This window comes from Bison bison, unplaced genomic scaffold, assembly GCF_000754665.1.
Source record: "Bison bison bison isolate TAMUID 2011002044 unplaced genomic scaffold, Bison_UMD1.0 scf7180017864519, whole genome shotgun sequence".
In the NCBI taxonomy this organism is placed as follows: domain Eukaryota; kingdom Metazoa; phylum Chordata; class Mammalia; order Artiodactyla; family Bovidae; genus Bison; species Bison bison.
This window is the reverse complement of record NW_011495072.1, coordinates 6,788,708-6,807,655: the sequence shown is the minus strand read 5'-3', so window position 1 is coordinate 6,807,655 and position 18,948 is coordinate 6,788,708. Positions and strand designations below refer to the sequence as shown.

The window sequence follows — 18,948 nt, the reverse complement described above, 5'->3', positions numbered from 1 at the left end:
AGGAGTCTAAAGGCTTATATATGATGAGGGCTCCCAGTTGGGGTAGGTGATGAGGAACAAAAGTATAAAGATCTTGTATTCTTCCTCTTGCATTGTTTCAAAAATAGTCACAGGCTGATGTCAGGTAGCCCAATAATTGTCCAGTGTCTTCCGTGTAGTGCGCTCCTGGGCCTTCTTTCTATAATACAAGGAGAAAAACTACTAGGCGGGGTCTGCAGAGAGAGTGCTGTAAAGGTGAGCACCAGACATAGGATATAATTAGCATAGAGCCAAAGGATAATAGGTACAAAAGGTAGCTAATGCAGAGTTAGAGGGCAGAAAAGCAAACTTATTTACAGACTACATTAGGAACAAACTAGAAACAGTTATTTAAAGTAAACCTAAGAGTGATCAAGGGGCTTCCCAGGTGGCGCTAGTGGTAAATAACTCACCTGCCAATGCAGGAGACATAGAGACACAGGTTTGATCCCTGGGTCAGGAAGGTCCCCTAGAGGAGGGAATGGCAACCCACTCCAGTGTACTTGCCTGGAGAATCCCATGGACAGAGGAGCCTGGTGGGCCCCAGTCCATGGGGTTGCAAAGAGCTTGACATGACTAACGTGACTTAGCACAGGAGTGTTAAGGTTTGCTCACTGTTATCTTCTTTGTTCTCAGGAAAGACAGGAAAAACTCATTCTTCTTTTTTCCTTTTCACTGCAACAGAATGATCGGTGAATTGCTCAGGAGTTTTTTGAGCCTCTGCCTGACACTGTGCCAACTGCATTACCATAGACTGACACACTCCTCACTACAATCCTGTGAGGTAGGGATTATCATCCAGGCCATCGTACAAATAAAAACATGGAGCCTCTCAGAAGCTGAGCAACCTTCCCACTTGGAGCTGTGGGCAGGGAGGGTACAACCCAAGTTTCAGTCAGTCAGTCAGTTCAGTTCAGTCGCTCAGTTGTGTCTGACTCTTTGCGACCCCATGAATCTCAGCACACTAGGCCTCCCTGTCCATCACCAACTCCCGGAGTTCACTCAAACTCATGTCCATCGAGTCAGTGATGCGATCCAGCCATCTCATCCTCTGTCATCCCCTTTTCCTCCTGCCCCCAATCCTTCCCAGCATCAGGGTCTTTTCCAGTGAGTCAACTCTTCACATCAGGTGGCCAAAGTATTGGAGTTTTCAGCTTTAGCATCAGTCCTTCCACTGAACACCCAGGACTGATCTCCTTTAGAATGGACTGGTTGGATCTCCTTGCAGTCCAAGGGGCTCTCAAGAGTCTTCTCCAACACCACAGTTCAAAAGCATCAATTCTTCAGTGCTCAGCTTTCTTCACAGTCCAACTCTCACATCCATACACTTGACCTCAAAGTCTCAGGAGCTGAGGAGAACTTATTTAATGTGTCAAGACTGCACTTCTTTAGAACAGAAAAGGAGGATGAAGGTCCAGCTGAACAGAGGGAATGGGCAGGAACAGATCAGCAGAGTCAGCCCAGGAGTGCTCAGTACATCCAAAGTGAAAGTCAAGTCACTCAGTCATGTCCAACTCTTTGCGACCCCATGGACTGTAGCCCTCCAGGCTCCTCTGTCCATAGAATTCTCCAGATAAGAATAATGGAGTGGATAGCCATTCCCTCCTCCAGGGGATCTTCCCAGGGATCCCAGCCTAGGGATCAAACCCAGGTCTCCTGCATTGCAGGCAGATTCTTTACCATCTGAGCCACCAGGGAAGCCCCATCCAAGAACCAACCAAAGCCCGAGCTCTGGATAAAGCAGTGTGTCTGTGTGATCTTGAACTGAGTCACTGGAAATGAGTGGGTGAGGGATATGAGGAGAAAGGGGCATCCAGTCCAAGAAAATGGTGTTAATAAATATTAATCTTGAAAATGAAAGCAACTTAGGTGAATTGGTAGGACTGAAACAAGGAGGGTAATGAGGCTAGGAAAGCAAGAAATAAGGTTAGAAAGGCAGATAAGGGGCCTGATCATGAATGACCTTGTGTGGCTTCTAAATGGGTTTGCATTTTCTCCTGATACAAGCAAGAGAGACCCACTCTCCAGTTTTAAACCTCTGAGCAACATGATCAGTTTTGCATGTTTGTAATATTACTCTGAAATGAGTTTGGAGTAATTCAAACCTAAAGGCAGGTCTGTGAGACTATTTAAATAATCCCTGTGATGGTGGCCTTAACTGTTGACTTCTTGGCAGGGAAATGAAAGGAATGGCTTTACCTAGAAATGGGTTGGAAGAGGAAAAAAAAGTAGTCCTGTTTTAAACACAATGAGTTTGATATGATCATGGGATATCTAAATTGCTACCCACACACACATTTGAGAGGTCCACATCTATGATCTTATCACAGATGGTCTTAAGTTATAGTTATTTTTGTGATCTAGGTTAAAGTTCAACTGTTTTCCTCACTTCAGGACTTTTCAGTGCCTCCACTATGCTATATCACGAATGCAGAGGGAGGATATAAGATGCAGTGTTTACCACACTCAATCAAATAAGAGTATTTTCCCCAGCTTATTTACATGTCTCAGGACAACGGGGTTACCTGCTGTTCTAGAAGTTTTCAACTATATTAAGATTAAAAAACAATGAAGAGTTTTTTGAACTAGTTCAAAAGCAATTAGAAAGCAGACCAAAAAAAGAAGCTTGGATAATCAGCAAGGTGCCTGTCTTAGCTCATGTTCTTAACAAGTGGTAAGAATGGGGAGATCTGCCTAGTGTTAAAGACCCTGTGAAATGTACTACCAAAGTGAAACAGATGTAGAGGTTGCTTAAAAAGCCAACTATGTCCAAAAAAGGTAAGCACACAAATAACTATAATTTAAGACCATTTGTGATAAGACCATAGATGTGGTGCAAACAAAATTATGAGAAGACAGTCAGAGTCAGAGCCAGGAAAAAAAAATTATTATGAGACAGTAAAGATCACTTCTTACTTGGATTATCTAGATAGCCTTTAAACCAATTACTTATTTATTTGGCTGCCCCAGGTTTTAATTGCTGCACTTGGATTTTAAGAGAATGGTAATGCTTTGGGAAAATGATTCTTAGTTTTTAAACAGTAAGGGCTCCCATCTGATACATTTCTAAAGCAACTTTTAGTTTTTAATTCTTTGTTTTTGGTGTGCTGGGTCTTCGTTGCTACACAGGCTTTCTAGCTGCGGTAAGTGAGGGCTACTCCCTAGTTGTGGTACACACGCTTCTCGCTGCAGTGGCTTCTCTTGTGGAGCACATGCTCTGGAATGTGGGCTCGGGAGTTGTGGCACATGGGCTTAGTTGCCCTGCAGAGTGTGGAGTCTTCCTGGACCAGAGATGGAATCCATGTCTTCTGCACTGGCAGGCAGATTCTTAACCACTGGACCACCAGGGAAGTCCTGATACATTTTATTAAAGTTTCAAAATTTCGTTTAGTGGCATGTAAAATTTCAAAATGAATTATACCATATCCAAAAAGGGACCAAAAAAAAGTCACAGCTTTGGCCAACTTGGTGGTAATATATGGGACAGACTGGAATGGGTCAAGCTTGCAATAGGATGATCAATTGAAAGCATAACTAGGAGGTTTTATCAATAGTCCCAGCAGGTGGTAATAAATTCTTGTAGGAAGAATCAGGACAAAAAGGAAGGAATAGTGAGAAAGACTAATCGGGGGCATAGAACCGGAAAGAGGGAGAAGGGAAAAATGACTAAGACTTTGAGTTAGTTGGATGGCAATCTGGGAAAGTGTGGGGATAAGAAAGGTCGATAGAAATAAAGAGTTAGAGTTTGTGGGTATGGATTTAGGAAGAAAGAAAATAAGTCAGATTTAGGAATCACATCGGAGAAGGCAGTGGCACCCCGCTCCAGGACTCTTGCCTGGAAAATCCCATGGACGGAGGAGCCTGGTGGGCCGTAGTCCATGGGGTCGCTAAGAGTAGGACATGACTGAGCGATTTCACTTTCACTTTTCACTTTCATGCATTGGAGAAGGAAATGGCAACCCACTCCAGTGTTCTTGCCTGGAGAATCCCAGGGATGGGGGAGCCTGGTGGGCTGCCGCCTATAGGGTCGCACAGAGTCAGACACGACTGAAGCGACTTAGCAGCAGCAGCAGCAGCAGCAGGAATCACATTGAGGTGAAATGTAAAATAAGACTGGTTTGCCTTTGTGGGAGGCAGAATTAATGAAGAGAAAAAAGTCAAGCTAGAACTTTATGAATTTCAAACCACAGGGTCTCTGAATTGTTTAAGCAGTGCTTAACATATTCCAGGCATTAGGCTAAACCCTTCACAAAGTATATTGTATCATTTATCCCTCACAATAATCCTATCGTGGGAACATAGGCACAAAGGAGTTGGATTACTTGCCCAGTGTCACATGATTTGTCTATGGTGAAATCAAGCTGTTAAAATCAGACAGTCTAAATGCATTCATGATCTCTGGGCTACAGTGTTTCTTTCACGCAGCCCAAATCACTTCAGCTCTCCTAGGACAGAGGGTGGCCTAGCAACAAACGCAACACCCAGGCCAGAGCTGCCTTATCTATTTGCCTAGCACCATATCCTCTGTCTCAAGGTATTACAGAGCAGGGGAACTCCTTGGTGGTCCAGTGGTTAGGACACTACGCTTTCACTGGTATGGCCTGGTTGGGGAACTAAGGTCCTACAAGCTGTGTGGCATGGCCCCCCCAAAAGATACTACAGTATACTTGGAGCTAGATTCACATTCTGATGTTCTGTGGGCCACATAGGACAAAAAAAGGGAGCTGGCATGGCTAAGAGGGGGAAGAATAAAAAGAGGGCACTGCTGACCTCTAATACTTATCATTCAATTTATTTTTTTCCAGTTTTATTGAGATATAACATTGTGTAAATTTAAGGCATACAATGCAATTATTTGATATATGTGTTTGCAAAATGATCACCATAATAAAGTTAGTTAACAAACCTATCACCTCACATAGCTACAATTTGTGTGTGCGTTGAGAATTTAACACAAGCTGGAATCAAGATTGCCGGGAGAAATATCAATAACCTCAGTTATGCAGATGACACCACCCTTATGGCAGAAAGTGAGGAGGAACTAAAAAGCCTCTTGATGAAAGTGAAAGTGGAGAGTGAGGCAGAGGAGACCCCTGCCTCGAGGAGGCCCTCTGCCCAAACCCACGCCGGCCACGGGGCTGCTGGGAGGGGCTGGGCTTAAAGTTCAACATTCAGAAAATGAAGATCATGGTATCCAGTCCCATCACTTCATGGGAAATAGATGGGGAAACAGTGGAAACAGTGTCGGACTTTATTTTTCGGGGCTCCAAAATCACTGCAGATGGTGACTGCAGCCATGAAATTAAAAGACGCTTACTCCTTGGAAGGAAAGTTATGACCAACCTAGATAGCATATTCAAAAGCAGAAACATTACTTTGCCAAAAAAGGTCCGTCTAGTCAAGGCTATGGTTTTTCCAGTGGTCGTGTATGGATGTGAGAGTTGGACTGTGAAGAAGGCTGAGCGCCGAAGAATTGATGCTTTTGAACTGTGGTGTTGGAGAAGACTCTTGAGAGTCCCTTGGGCTGCAAGGAGATCCAACCAGTCCATTCTGAAGGAGATCAGCCCTGGGATTTCTTTGGAAGGAATGATGCTAAAGCTGAAACTCCAATACTTTGGCCACCTCATGCGAAGAGTTGACTCATTGGAAAAGAATCTGATGCTGATTGGGGGCAAGAGAAGAAGGGGACGTCAGAGGATGAGATGGCTGGATGGCATCACTGACTCCATGGACATGAGTCTCAGTGAACTCCGGGCGTTGGTGATGGACAGGGAGGCCTGGCGTGCTGCGATTCATGGGGTCGCAAAGAGTCAGACACGACTGAGCGACTGATCTGATCTGAGAATTTTAAAAATCTACTCCATTAGATTCAAATATATATTATAGTATTGTTAACCATGCGCTTCCCTGGTGACTCAGCAGTAAAGAATCCATCTTCAATGCAGGAAACATGAGTTCAATCTCTGGATCAGGAAGATCCCCTGGAGGAGAAAATGGCAACCTATTCTGGTATTCTTGCCTGGGAAATCCTACGGACAGAGAAGCCTACAGTCCATGTGGTTGCAAAAGAGTTGGACACGACTGGTGACTAAACAAGATTGTTAACTATAGTCAACATGCTATACATTTCATCCCCAGAACTTTTCATCTCATAGGAAGTTTGTACCCTTTGACCACCTTCACCTATTTTCTCTACCCCGATCCTCAGTCTCTGCTCTTGGCAACCAGCAATCTGCTTCCTGTTGCTATATCATTCAATTTAGATTCCACTTGCTGAGAATTAGATCAAACGCACAGAGAGAATTTTATTTCATGAACAGAACAGCGTTAGTCAAAGTGAAAATAATGATTTCACCTAAGAGGTCAAATACCACAAAACTCACCATGTTGGGTTTACAGTAATGTAACGGACAAAGGAATATATCAAGTGTCTGAAGTTGGTAGCAAGAAAAGCTAATTTCTACTAAAGAGAAACATGAAATCTCATTTCTGGATTACCAACCTAATTTATTGAAGAATAGAGGAAATAGCATAACTTGAAAAAGTCAAAATATATTAGCAGCACTATATTTTTATGTCTGTACAACTAGACGAGCCAGATAGCTGGCCGGTTGAAGGGAGGGGATGTGGTTAGCTTTGTTAAACTTAAGCCAAAGCCATTAACGCCTCGCTTAAACAGTAGTGCTTTTCTTCTTGATGTTTAGGTAGGTCATCTAGTTTCTGGAGCTTAGAGATGAAGTCTCTACTTGATGACCGTCTATTAATCTATGAGATTACTAAGAACTGTTATGTGATACACAGACCATAGAAACCATATGTTTTACTTCCAATAACTTCCAATCGTTTGTGGCAGGACCAAGGAAATACACACCTCTATCGAATACTCAGGAGTCTGGGAGTTCACTGATTTGCCAAAGGTTTTAGAGAAAGTGTGGATTATGCAAGAACTAACAAACACTCAAACTAAATTCTGATTAAGAGTCATCCTATCTATGGTTTCTTTTGGAATTATCAGGATTGCAACAGAGTTTAAATTACTCAAGGAGAAATGGTCATGGAGCTCTGGAGCAGAGGTCTGAAAACTTAAAGGGCCAGAGAGTAGACATTTTAAGTTTTACAGGACAGGCTATATGGTGTCCGCCATAACTCAACTCTGCGGTTGCAGTGCTACAACAGCCATAGGTAATATGTAAACAAGTGTGTGTAGTTGCATTCCAATAAAACTTTCTTTAAAAAAAAAAAAAAAAGCTATGGGCTGATTTGGTCTGTGGGTTGTAATTCCCCAACCCTTGCTTGAATGTGATGGTTCTCAAAATTTGTGTGCACATCAGAATCACCAGTGGGACCAATTAAAAAGGGAGGATCCTAGGCCCCAGCCTACCCTTACCAAAACAGAATCTCTAGGGATGCAGCCTGGAAATCAGCAACGTATAAGGTCCACAAGTGGCAAGTGAGCTGCACTTCGAGAAACACTGTGGCATGTACACAGCCGGCTTCATCTAAGCTAGGATGGCCCTGTAGTCCCACAAGGGGGCCAGCACTTCCTGTTTTCTGTAGTCATAGAAATGCAGTGACTGCTCTGTTGCTCTTTGGCCTTTCTAATAGAATAGCAGATGAACAGACTGCTATTTTCTTGCTTCCAGCCTTGACAATATATAAAATAATTTGGCTCCAGTGAAATTTACATGAGATTCAGGTTATGAATTTAAAAGAAAATCCTCAACTTAAAATAACAAGATTTTCTAAACCAAAGATCTCCCTGAAATGCTTTAGACTGCAAAATTAGTAGACCAGATGCCTTATCGGAGGATGGAGCTAAATCTGATGGAATGGTTCACTGTGGGCTCCCTTTTCCCTACACTATCTCCAGCAACCTGCCCTGTTGCCTGGAACTCCACTTCTAAGGTCATTACTTTGTGTCTGGAGGTCTTTGTTGCACTAAAAAATCTCATTAAAACTACTGTGTCACTGTGGAAGACCCCTCATGTAAAAACAGAAAGTATAAAAATCTCTGTAGAGTGCCCGTGGGATTTGTGGCCGGTGAGCCGAACCGGGTAGTGGTCTGCGGGGATCGGGGCGGCGTGGGCGGCGGCCTCTGTGCACAGCGCGGCTCTCCTGCCCTCACGTTTAGGAACTCACATCCGGGACAATGGTGTGCATTCCCTGCATCGTCATTCCAGTTCTGCTCTGGGTCTACAAAAAGTTCCTGGAGCCATATATATACCCTCTGATTTCCCCCTTTGTTAGCCGTATGTGGCCTCGGAAAGCTATACGAGAAACCAATGATAAAAACAAAGGCAAAGTAGACTATAAGGGTGCAGACATAAATGGATTACCAACAAGAGGACCAACAGAAATGTGTGATAAAAAGAAAGACTAAACTGATTGTCCCGAAGGATCTCATTGTTTTAAAAATGGACCTGATACTATGAAGCACCTTCTTTGTAATTGTCTCTGATCTTTTTCCAAGACCAGAATTTGGGTTAGATATTAATAGTTTAGACATTTACCTATGCTAATCAGGGAATACCTGGTATTTGTATTTAAAATGTAGCTAGTTATATTTAACAACCTCATTTCTGATTTCCTTTTTCATTAAAGTAGTTTTCATTTCTTTTATTTCAGTTTTAAAAATATGAATAAATATATGAGGTTTGTGCCAGTAGACACTGTTACTAAGTCAGTACCTAGAAATTCTTGGGGGCTCTAGCTTTTTTTATTCAGGCTCTTCAAATTTGAGGAGTGTAATTTTACTGTGAAACATTGCAGTGAGACTGTGCAGTCAAATGAAAGGTAGTTTTTGGAGATGATAATGACTTGAAATAAAGATGTAATTACTGGTCCAAAAAAAAAAAAAATCTCTGTAGACCTCTGGGAGATGCTCCTAACTTTAACAATCAGTAGAAAAGAGATTATTCAGCTAAATTCAGTGCTGTCTAAGAGAAAGAGGGTTTTTATTTGGTGGTTTTTAATTTGGTTGATTTTAATCACCAGAGATCAATCATCTGATCAGTCAAAGAAGTCCTGTTCAGGCTGGGAAACAGCTCCATCTCTTCTTCAGCCCTCCAGATTTTCCTAGGAAAGACAATGAATATCCTACAGTCAAAGGGATGGTCTTCAGGAACTCCCTTAAGAAACCAGAAAGACCTGCAGACACCTTAAGGGAAGGTAGCTCCTATTAAGGCTTTTGCTCATCCTGAAAATGAAGACATGCTCCACGGAGCAGATGCTCTAAGGCATAGGCTTAGAACGCCGCCTATCGTTACCACTACAGCAGATGTCATTGTTCTTGGTTAGACAATAGTAAGATGATTCTGAACTTCCTCAACACACACCCAAAACATGTTCGGGGAAGGAGACCCAGAAACTTACCAAGGGGTAGAGCAAAGTCAGACTGATGTTACAACCTCACCATAAATAGAATCACAGATGATTATGTGAAGGAAGTAGAAATTAGTTTGACAAAGTTAGCAGTCAATATTTTAGGCAACCTGCCTCTGGGGTCCAGGGCTTCCCTGGTAGCTTAACGGTAAAGAATCTGCCTGCAATGCAGGAGACAATGCAAGAGATGCAGCTTCGATTTCTGGGTCAGGAAGATCCTCTGGAGGAGGGCATGACAACCCACTTCAGTTTTTTTGTCTGGAGAATCCCATGGACAGAGAAGCCTGGTAGGCTACAGTCCATAGGGTCACAAAGAGTTGGCCATGACTGAAGCAATTTAGCATGCATGCATGCATGAACACTCTGGGGTCCAAGACCTGCCGGCTGAGCTTCTGACTGCTCCCCTTTTCCATGGCAAAAAAACCCCCGAATAATCCTGTCATTTTCAGCAAAGTTGGAAGTCCTGTTTACCTGCATGGTTTCCAACTGACAGAAAGAACCATGAACTGGAGTCTCAGGTATTAATATAAATATATATATTAATATAAAAACAATGCCAATGGCCAGCAAAGCCAGGGGTCCAAAATACTTACCCATCCTCCCTGGCCCTGGATGTACTCTCGGATGGCAGTGTTGCCATTGATCATATTCGTTATGGGCCTCACCACCTGTCTTGCCACCTCAGGAGCCATGCGGGCCACATGTTCAAGAAGTTTCACTGACACTGCCAGAAAGGCTCTCTCATAAGCCAAGCTAGAATCTTGGGCACACCAGGCATTGCTGAGAGATTTTACTGTGTTCTGAAGTACAGTTCCTGCCTGGGGAAAGACAGAAGATATATCAGTGGAGTATCACTAAAAAGGTACAGGAGGCTGCAGTTGCAGGAATCCAGTAAAGCAAGTGTTTCTCAAAGAATGGCAAGGACATATTGGTTGTATCTAAGGTAATCTTTTTTTTTTCCAATTAAGTAAATTTATTTTGAGATAATATTTTTTCAAACTTTTTATTTTGTATTGGGATATAGCTGATTAACAATGTTGTGAGTTTCAGGTGAACAGTGAAGGGACTCAACCGTATATATACATGTATCCATTCTTCCCCCAACTCCCCTCCCATCCATAAGGTAATCTTAAAGAATAAATGGATAAACTTTTCTTATTTTAATATTTTTTAATTTATTGCAATGGGTATTAGAAAAAAAAACATAAGTAGCCCATCAAACCCACAATTTGCTCAGGATGAACAAAATTATTAAAGAAAAAAAATGATTTGAAAGAAAAATCCTAAGTACATGATAGTAGAGCTGGTCAAATCCTGAATGTCTGGCTTAAATGACTGAAGTCTTAGAAACTCTAAAGTAAAAAATAGATTAAGCTTTTCCTCTTCCTTTACCCTTCCCCAAAAGTTTGATCCAAAAGCCATTATTTGGGGCCAGTGAAAGTGAAAGTTGCTCAGTCATGTCTGACTCTTTGCGATCCCATGGACTACACAGTCCATGGAATTCTCCTGACAGGTCAGAATACTGGAGTGGGTAGCCTTTCCCTTCTCCAGGGGCTCTTTCCAACCCAGGGATCAAATCTAGGTCTCCCACATTGCAGGTGGATTCTTTACCAGCTGAGCCACAAGGGAAGCCCTAGGTGGGGCCAACAAAGATTTCTGTGGTGTGGCATAGAGGGCCCATGGTAGCCAGAGCAGGGTGTTAGAACCCAAAGAAGATGAGAAGGGCATCCACAGTGACAGTGCCTATATCCTGGTTTCCAAATTATGTTCTCTGTAAAAAGAAATCAGAGTTCCCTGGAAAATGGCTAATTTCAGGTTGTAGCTTGGAAAATACAAGATCTTCTGTAAAAAAAATTTAAGTAGTACTCAGAGAATGATAGGGACATGCCAAAATCACAGTCCAGATTGAAAGGACTCCTACTGGTAGAATCTGGGGCAATTTGGGCATACAAATAAATAATGATAGCAACAGATTCTAACCCATTGAATAAAGTAGGAATTCATGAGTCCACATTGAAATGAAAAATAAGGTCAAAATATGAAAAGGCAGTCAATTTTATGGTAATGGAGAGAAACCAGACATTTGGTGGCAAGCATGCTGTGGTGTATACAGAAATGGAATTATGTGGTACACATGAAACTTGGGCTTCCCTAGGGGCTCACAGAGTAAAGAATCTGCCTGCAATGCCTGAGACCTGGGTTTGATCCCTGGATGGATCCCTTGGAGAAGGGAATGGCAACCCACTCCAGTACTCTTGCCTGGAGAATCCCCATGGACAGAGGAGGGCTACAGTCCATGAGGTCAGAAAGGGTCAGACACGACTGAGCAACTAAGCACACACACACAGTTTCCTTACCTGCTTAAATGGATGTTAAGTCAGAAAACTGAGGACCGATCAGCAGTCCCTGACTTTTTTGGCACCAGGGGCCAGTTTCGTGGAAGACTATTTTTCCACAGACTAGGGGTGGGGGGATGGTTTCAAGATGATTTAAGCTCATTACATTTATTGTGTACTTTATTTCTATTATTATTACATCAGCTCTACCTCAGGTCATCAGGGATTAGATCTTACAGGTTGGGGTCACCTGGCCTATAGGTTCTACAGTCTAAGTTGTGTGAATACAGCAAGTGGACAAAATTGGGTTAGATGTTTGCTCTCACAGTGTTATACATACATGGGGAAAAGCTGCACTACAATTGCTTCTATGATGCCTCACAGAGTAGTGTAAGGATTAAATGAGATAATAAGTGTAAAACATTTAGAATATTGTCTGACACATGGTAAGTAATGTGTTAATACTAGCTGTCATTATTGATATTAATTAGCAACCTCTTCTAAAACATGGTCTATGGTATTTATATCCAATACAGAATCCAGGAATCAGGACTCTGATGAAAAGCCAGATATACCTAAGTGGGCTGCTGTAAGTACTTATTCCGCATTGCATCAGACTTGTCAAATGCCTATCCTTCCTGTATATAGTTTTATTGCTGGATCTCGAGGGGAAAAAAGATGCCCATTACCAACAAAATAAATGCTTCCCTTGTGACTGAGCTGGTAAAAAGTCCGCCTGCAATGCGGGAGACCTGGGTTCCATCCCTGGGTTAGGAAGATCCTCCTGGAGAAGGGAAAGGTTACCCATTCCAGTATTCTGACCTGGAGAATTCCATGGACTGTTTAGTCCGTGGGTTCGCAAAGAGTTGGGACATGACTGAGGGACTTTCACTTTCACCAGCAAAATATTTTAAAAGGTGCTAAAAGAATAGAATGTTTTACCAAGAATAAAAAACATTTTACCAATGTTTTACCAAGAGTGTGTGTGTGTGTATATATATATACACACGTTCTATGCCATAAAGCACAGCTCTGATGAAAAACAATCAGGAGGCTGATGAGCCTGTGCCAAAAGCTTTTTACCTCAATACCACTTTGTCTTTGATTAACTGCTAAAAACTTGGAATTGAAGAATTCCTGCTGTATCTCCTTGGATGCAGTAAGCCCCCAAATCTTTCATAGAACATTTTTAGTCACAGTTGTATAGGCATAGTAAGAGAACGGTGTCTGAAATAGAATAAACCAGAAACAAAAAATAGAAAGAAGTAGTGGAAACTTGACCTGTCCTCGAATGGTTTCTGCAATGACATTTTTGGCAGAAGCTTCCAATTCTCCATTGAATTTGTCACCCAGCATCCGAAGGCGACCCGCAATGATGGCCACATCAAAAGAGGAAACCTCCCCTAAAAAGGAGCACAGTCGCATTTATCACAATGCCTGAAGTGATGGCAAGCCCCAGGGACCTGGGCATTGAAGCAAGTTCTCTAGATTTCTAAACAATCCAGTCCTCATCCTCCCAAGAAAATCTTTAATATAGTGTCAACACCAATAGACAAAAAATTCTCCCTTCACTGAGAATCTCTTTCCCTGCTACGAGGACTCCAGATATTGCTGAAAACTTAGTTTGCCTTTTGAGACTTCAGAGGAAATAAGTTAGCAGATTCAGATTTTCTTACTGACTTGCAATTACCACCTCAGGCCCAGAAGCCTTACCTGAATCTGATTCATCTTCACATTGTAGGGTCCGGTTACCAACCTCCCAAGCAGGGCCTAAGAAGTCGGTGAGGAGAGCGTTCACTATGCATTCTGTTTGTTCCTCAAAAGTTCGGGGGCTCATTTTAGATGTATGTTTGCAGTCAAGTTTTGCTTTCCTACAGAACAAGCAATTCAGTTCAGCAGGAAGTCAGAAACCCTGGTAAACCAGATGTGTCCTCATGTAAAGTTACTTAATGGGACATGGGGTCCTGGAGTCTTTCCGTCCACCTGTCTTCAAAGCAGCTGCCCAGAAAGGGCGAGACTGTTCTGCAGAGCTCACCCGCACACAGCTGGGGAGGCTTATTGAAGACTTTCAGTTCCCTGAGAGCCACACCCAAGCCAGGGTTAATGGATAACTTAGACTAGTGACATAGCCAATCTAAAACTGAAATAGAGACAAGGAAGAGCCTCTTGGGTAATAATCACTAAGAAACTTCCTGTTGGGTTCTGGGTATGGTGTAATTTAAAGAAAGAAGTTTTTGAAGTTACATTACACAAACATTCAACTCCTGATGGCATTCATTTGCCACAATGGCACATTGATTATTTACTGAGTACCTGTGTGTAAGGAACTGCACATACTTGGCATATAAATAATCCAGAAAAATGACACAGATACAGGTCCTATCCTCATGGGGCTCACACCTGGACATAAATGACAGATATTAAATAACTAATCACATAATTTCTTGTGCTTATTGAAATATAGTGTGTAATAAGGAAACAAACCAAAATAAAGAAGGCTTCCTTTAAGTTGAAACATCTGAGAGGAGCTCTGAAGGACAAGTAAGGACTCATTAGGCAAAGAGTAGGAGTAAAACCATTCCAGATAGAGGGAACATGACATATAAAAGCTGAGGAGATGAATAAAAATTGGGGCATTTGAGGAATTGTAAATGGGAATAATATAAAGTATTTCACAGGGAAATAATGAGGATTAAGTAAGATAATGTTATGTGGAAGGATCAAGCAGTATCTGAAATATGTGTGTGTGTTAGTTGCTCAGTCACATCCAACTCTTTGCGATGCTATGGACTGTAGTCATCCAGGCTCCTCTGTCCATGGGATTCTCCATGAAAGAATTCTGGAGTGGGTTGCCATTCCCTTCTCCAGGGGATATCCTTGACCCAGGGAAACCTGGGTCTCCTGCTTTGCAGGTAATTCTTTACTGTCTGAGCCATCAGGGAAACCCACCTGAAATACAGCAAGAGTTAAATGTCTTCCTTTTAGCCCAAGGTCTAATCACCAAGATGAAAGGAATCTGGGATCTATTCTCTAATAGAATTAACTGGGTTCTTCCAACAGGGCTGGACTCCATCAGTGTTTTACAGGTTCTCAGGACTGGACACTTATTTTTAGTGGTTGCCTTCTTAATGGAGCTATACCTAGATTCTGGGTTTGTGTCTCAGAAGCAGCACTCAAACCTATCAACTTTTCCAGGGTATTCTGACCTGGTGAACTAGTAGGTCGACATTCAAGCATAAACAGTAAGTTAATTGTTCAAAGTGGAATTTCTAGCTTGCAAAATATTCAGAGCCAATCTTCTGCTTTCTATTCCATTCTAAAAAAAAAAAAAAAAAGATCATACGTTCTTTTGGGACTAGGAATAGGAATTATATAGCTAAAGGGTCATTTTTATTTGTCATTATCACTAAGGCTAAAAACAGTGTCTAAGTAGCTTTCAGACCTCTAATGTCAGAAGATTCTGCAAAGATAATTCTAGGCCAAAGTCCTTTCACACTAAAGCTAGCCACTGACAAGTTAAGGATTCCAACAAATACATTTATAACATACTCCCAAAATAATACACAAAAACAAAAACAAATTGTAAGATACAATCCAGCTGGTGTTAAATAGCCTCCCCAAGGTAAGTGGCATCAGTAAGCAGTAGAACAGAAATTTAAAACCAAGTATGTCTTACTATTGATAGTAATAGTAAGACTATTACTATTGTAATGGTTGTAAGAAGCCTACCATACCAGGCTTCTTACTATTGATAGTAAGACATACTTGGTTTTAAATTTCTGTTTAAAGGTTTACTATCAATAGTAAACCTTTCCCCATAATAATAAACCACCTTCCTTATTTCACTACTGATATACATATGGGCAAATGCAATTTTGGGAATCTAATCTTTGCATAATCTTATATATCCTTTGCATTATTTCATACAGTCAATGGTGTAAGGCTAGAGAACCAGAGTATATCTTTCATGAGCAATGTGGGGTAAAATTTCCTCCTTTATTTACTTCTCTCTGGGCATTCAATGGAGAAGGCAATGGCACCCCACTCCAGTACTTTGCCTGGAAAATCCCATGGATGGAGGAGCCTGGTAGGCAAGTCCATGGGGTCACCAAGAGTCAGACATGACTGAGCGACTTCACTTTCACTTTTCACTTTCATGCATTGGAGAAGGAAATGGCAACCCACTTCAGTGTTCTTGTCTGGAGAATCCCAGGGACGGGGGAGCCTGGTGGCTGCCGTCTGTGGGATCACACAGAGTCGAACACGACTGAAGTGACTTAGCAGCAGCAGCAGGGCCTTCAATGGAATACCCGTCCAACCATTCCTTCCCCTCCCTGCCCCCAGCCCATATACTCTTCACTCGTGTAGTCCAAATATTGTACTCTTAATTATTACTGAAAAATGAGGCCGGAATTTTTTCACTTTCACTTGCTTCTTGCTGCTCTGGTCATAATTTATATCTTTTTCCTAAAGCCTCATCTCATTATATCATTAGCTCAAAATCCAGGATCTTGTCATCTGTACCAGGCCTGCATGTGAATGAGGATCCTGGGGTACAGCTCCTATCAATGTGATGACCTGTAACTAAGAAAAAAAGTTCTTTGTCTCCTCACCCCTAAACACTCAACCTATGAAAAAGTGATAGAATAATTGTAACATAACTCCAATTCAAAAAGGAGGAGGGAATGGAGGCATCTAACATTTGCTGGTCCATAGCTGTAAAATGATCATCAAAGTGAAGTCGCTCAATCGTGTCTGAGTCTTTGCGACCCCATGGGCTGTAGCCTACCATACCAGGCTTCTTAGTCATGGGATTTTCCAGGCAAGAGTACTGGAGTGGATTGCCATTTCCTTCTCCAGGGGATCTTCCCGACCCAGGGATCGAACCCAGATCTCCCACATTTTAGGCAGATGCTTTACCCTCTGAGCCACCAGGGAAGCCCAAAAATGATCATCAGGAATTATGTAAATGATTGCTTCTGTAATGTTCCAAAGCACCACAGTCATTGGTGGGCCCTCATTATATGTGTTACCAAGACATTAGGACATTTTTCTAAAAGCACAGTATCAACCACCTTCATAGATTTTAAAGATAAGCATCTGCCTATATCATCAAACCAATATATCTGCAGAGACTAGAGAGTGCTCCTAGGGAGGAGGAATATTAAATAATTAACTTCATTTTATGAAAGTAAAAGTGTTAGTCGCTCAGTCACGTCCAACTCTTTGGGACCCCATGGACTATAGCCCACCAGGCTCCTCTGTTCGTGGAATTCTCCAGGCAAGAATACTGGAGTGGGTTGCCATTCCCTTCTCCAGGGGAGTCTTCCTGACCAGGATTCGAACCCGGGTCTCCTGCACAGCAGGCAGATTCTTTACCATCTGAGCCACCAGGGAAACCTTAATCATTTTGCTTGTATAAATGAGTAAAACCAGGTGATAGTTAAGAAAAGTCAGTTCTTCATTGAGATGATTTTTAAATTGTTGCTGCTGTTGTTCAGTCACTCAGTCGTGTCCGACTCTTTGCAACCCCATGGACTGCAGCATTCCAGGCTTCCTGTCCATCACCAACTCCCAGAGCTTGCTCAAATTCATGTCCAGAGAGGTGGCGGGTGTGGTGCATACTGGGTCGGTGGAGAGCTCGAGCTAAAGGGTGATCTGCTAGAGAGTGATCTCTAGGCGAAAATCAGAAAGAGGAGATTTACTAGAATCGAGTATGATGGATCCATGTTCAGTTGGAGTCCAGCTTCGGACCACAAATGAGTGCCATAAAACCCATTATACTCGGCATAAGGTTTCAAGACTTTGCAAGAATTGTCATCAAATGACATGCTTCTACTTCAACTGAGAACTGGAATGACACTTTCTGGGAACAATACAATTTGCTTCCATCATGCAAAAGTTTACATTGACAGATTTGAGGATTTGCAGAAGTCATGTTGTGACCCATTTAACATACACAAAAAACTAGCCAAAAAAATTTTACATGTAATTGATTTAGATGATGCCACTTTTCTGAGTGCAAAATTTGGAAGACAGCTTGTACCTGGTTAGAAACTTTGTCCAAAATGTACACAGATAATCAATGGAAGTGTGGATGTTGATTCTGAAGACCGGCAGAAAAGAAAACCTGACTCAGATGGAAGAACTGCTAAAGCTTTGAGGTCATTACAATTTGCAAACCCAGGAAAACAAACTGAATTTGCTCCAGAAACTGGTAAAAGAGAAAAAAGAAGGCTTACCAAAAATGCAACAGCTGGTTCAGACAGACAAGTGATCCTGGCAAAGAGTAAGATCTACAATAGCCAGGGTCTCCTGATTTTCAGCGGAATGGACCTCTGTCACTGCCTCGATGAAGACTGCTTAGGCTGTTCCTATGCTTGTCCTGCCTGCGGTTCTACCAAATGTGGTACCGAATGCTGCTGTGATCGAAAGTGGCTGTATGAGCAAACTGAAATCGAAGGAGGAGAAATAATTCATAACAAACATGCTGGATAATTTGTGGTGTCCGATTGTGACCCTTTCTGTATTTCTAAAGTTCTGTAATTCTAAGATACATGTTAAAGTTGGTTTTGCCAAATGACACATATGTACTCAGTGTGCACTAACACTGCCTTTTGGGTACCTTAAGATAAATTATTTGATGTAAATTTAGATGGACTGTTTTATTACTCAGCAGTCATCTCTTCAAGCCTTTCTGGGTCAATGTAAAAAAGTAATGTATAGGCAGTCCTCTGTTTGAACAACTCCCATGTCCATAAATTTCCATGGCACTGATACAGTTAAATAAACCAGTTCCTTAACAGCAAGAACAAACAAACAAACAAACAACTCATGTCCATTGAGTCAGTGATGCCATCCAACCATCTCATCCTCTGTCATCCCCTTCTCCTCCCACCTTCAATCTTTCCCAGCATCAGGGTCTTTTCCAATGAGTCAGCTCTTCCCATAAGATGGCCAAAGTATTGGAGCTTCAGCTTCAGCATCAGTCCTTCCAATGAATATTCAGGATTGATTTCCTTTAGGATTGACCAGTTTTATCTCCTTGCTGTCCAAGGGACTCTCAAAAGTCTTCTCCAACACCACAGTTCAAAAGCATCAGTCCTTTGGTGCTGGCCTTCTTTATGGTCCAACTCTCACATCTGTACGTGACTATTGGAAAAACGATAACTTTGACTAATTGGGCCTTTGTCAACAAAGTGGTGTCTGCTTT

At 42.1% G+C, this 18,948-nt stretch overlaps 2 protein-coding genes and 1 pseudogene across 2 annotated transcripts; 2 read left to right on the top strand and 1 right to left on the bottom strand.

Moving 5' to 3' along the window:
* Positions 1-8,025: 8,025 nt before the first annotated feature.
* On the top strand, positions 8,026-8,868 carry LOC104981596 (UPF0729 protein C18orf32 homolog). Its single transcript, XM_010830780.1, has one exon. The coding sequence runs from the start codon at positions 8,168-8,170 to the stop codon at positions 8,396-8,398; it is 231 nt and encodes a 76-aa protein (XP_010829082.1). The 5' UTR covers positions 8,026-8,167; the 3' UTR covers positions 8,399-8,868.
* An 89-nt stretch (positions 8,869-8,957) lies between these two features.
* On the bottom strand, positions 8,958-14,511 carry BCL2L15 (BCL2-like 15). The gene is made up of 4 exons (XM_010830779.1): positions 13,449-14,511; positions 13,017-13,138; positions 9,993-10,217; positions 8,958-9,093 (listed from the first exon to the last, which is right to left on the bottom strand). Exons 1-4 carry the CDS (start codon positions 13,570-13,572, stop codon positions 9,076-9,078), a joined length of 489 nt encoding a protein of 162 aa, XP_010829081.1. The 5' UTR covers positions 13,573-14,511; the 3' UTR covers positions 8,958-9,075.
* Positions 14,512-17,074: 2,563 nt separating this feature from the next.
* Positions 17,075-18,609, top strand: LOC104981594 (annotated as a pseudogene).
* The last annotated feature ends 339 nt before the right edge of the window (positions 18,610-18,948 follow it).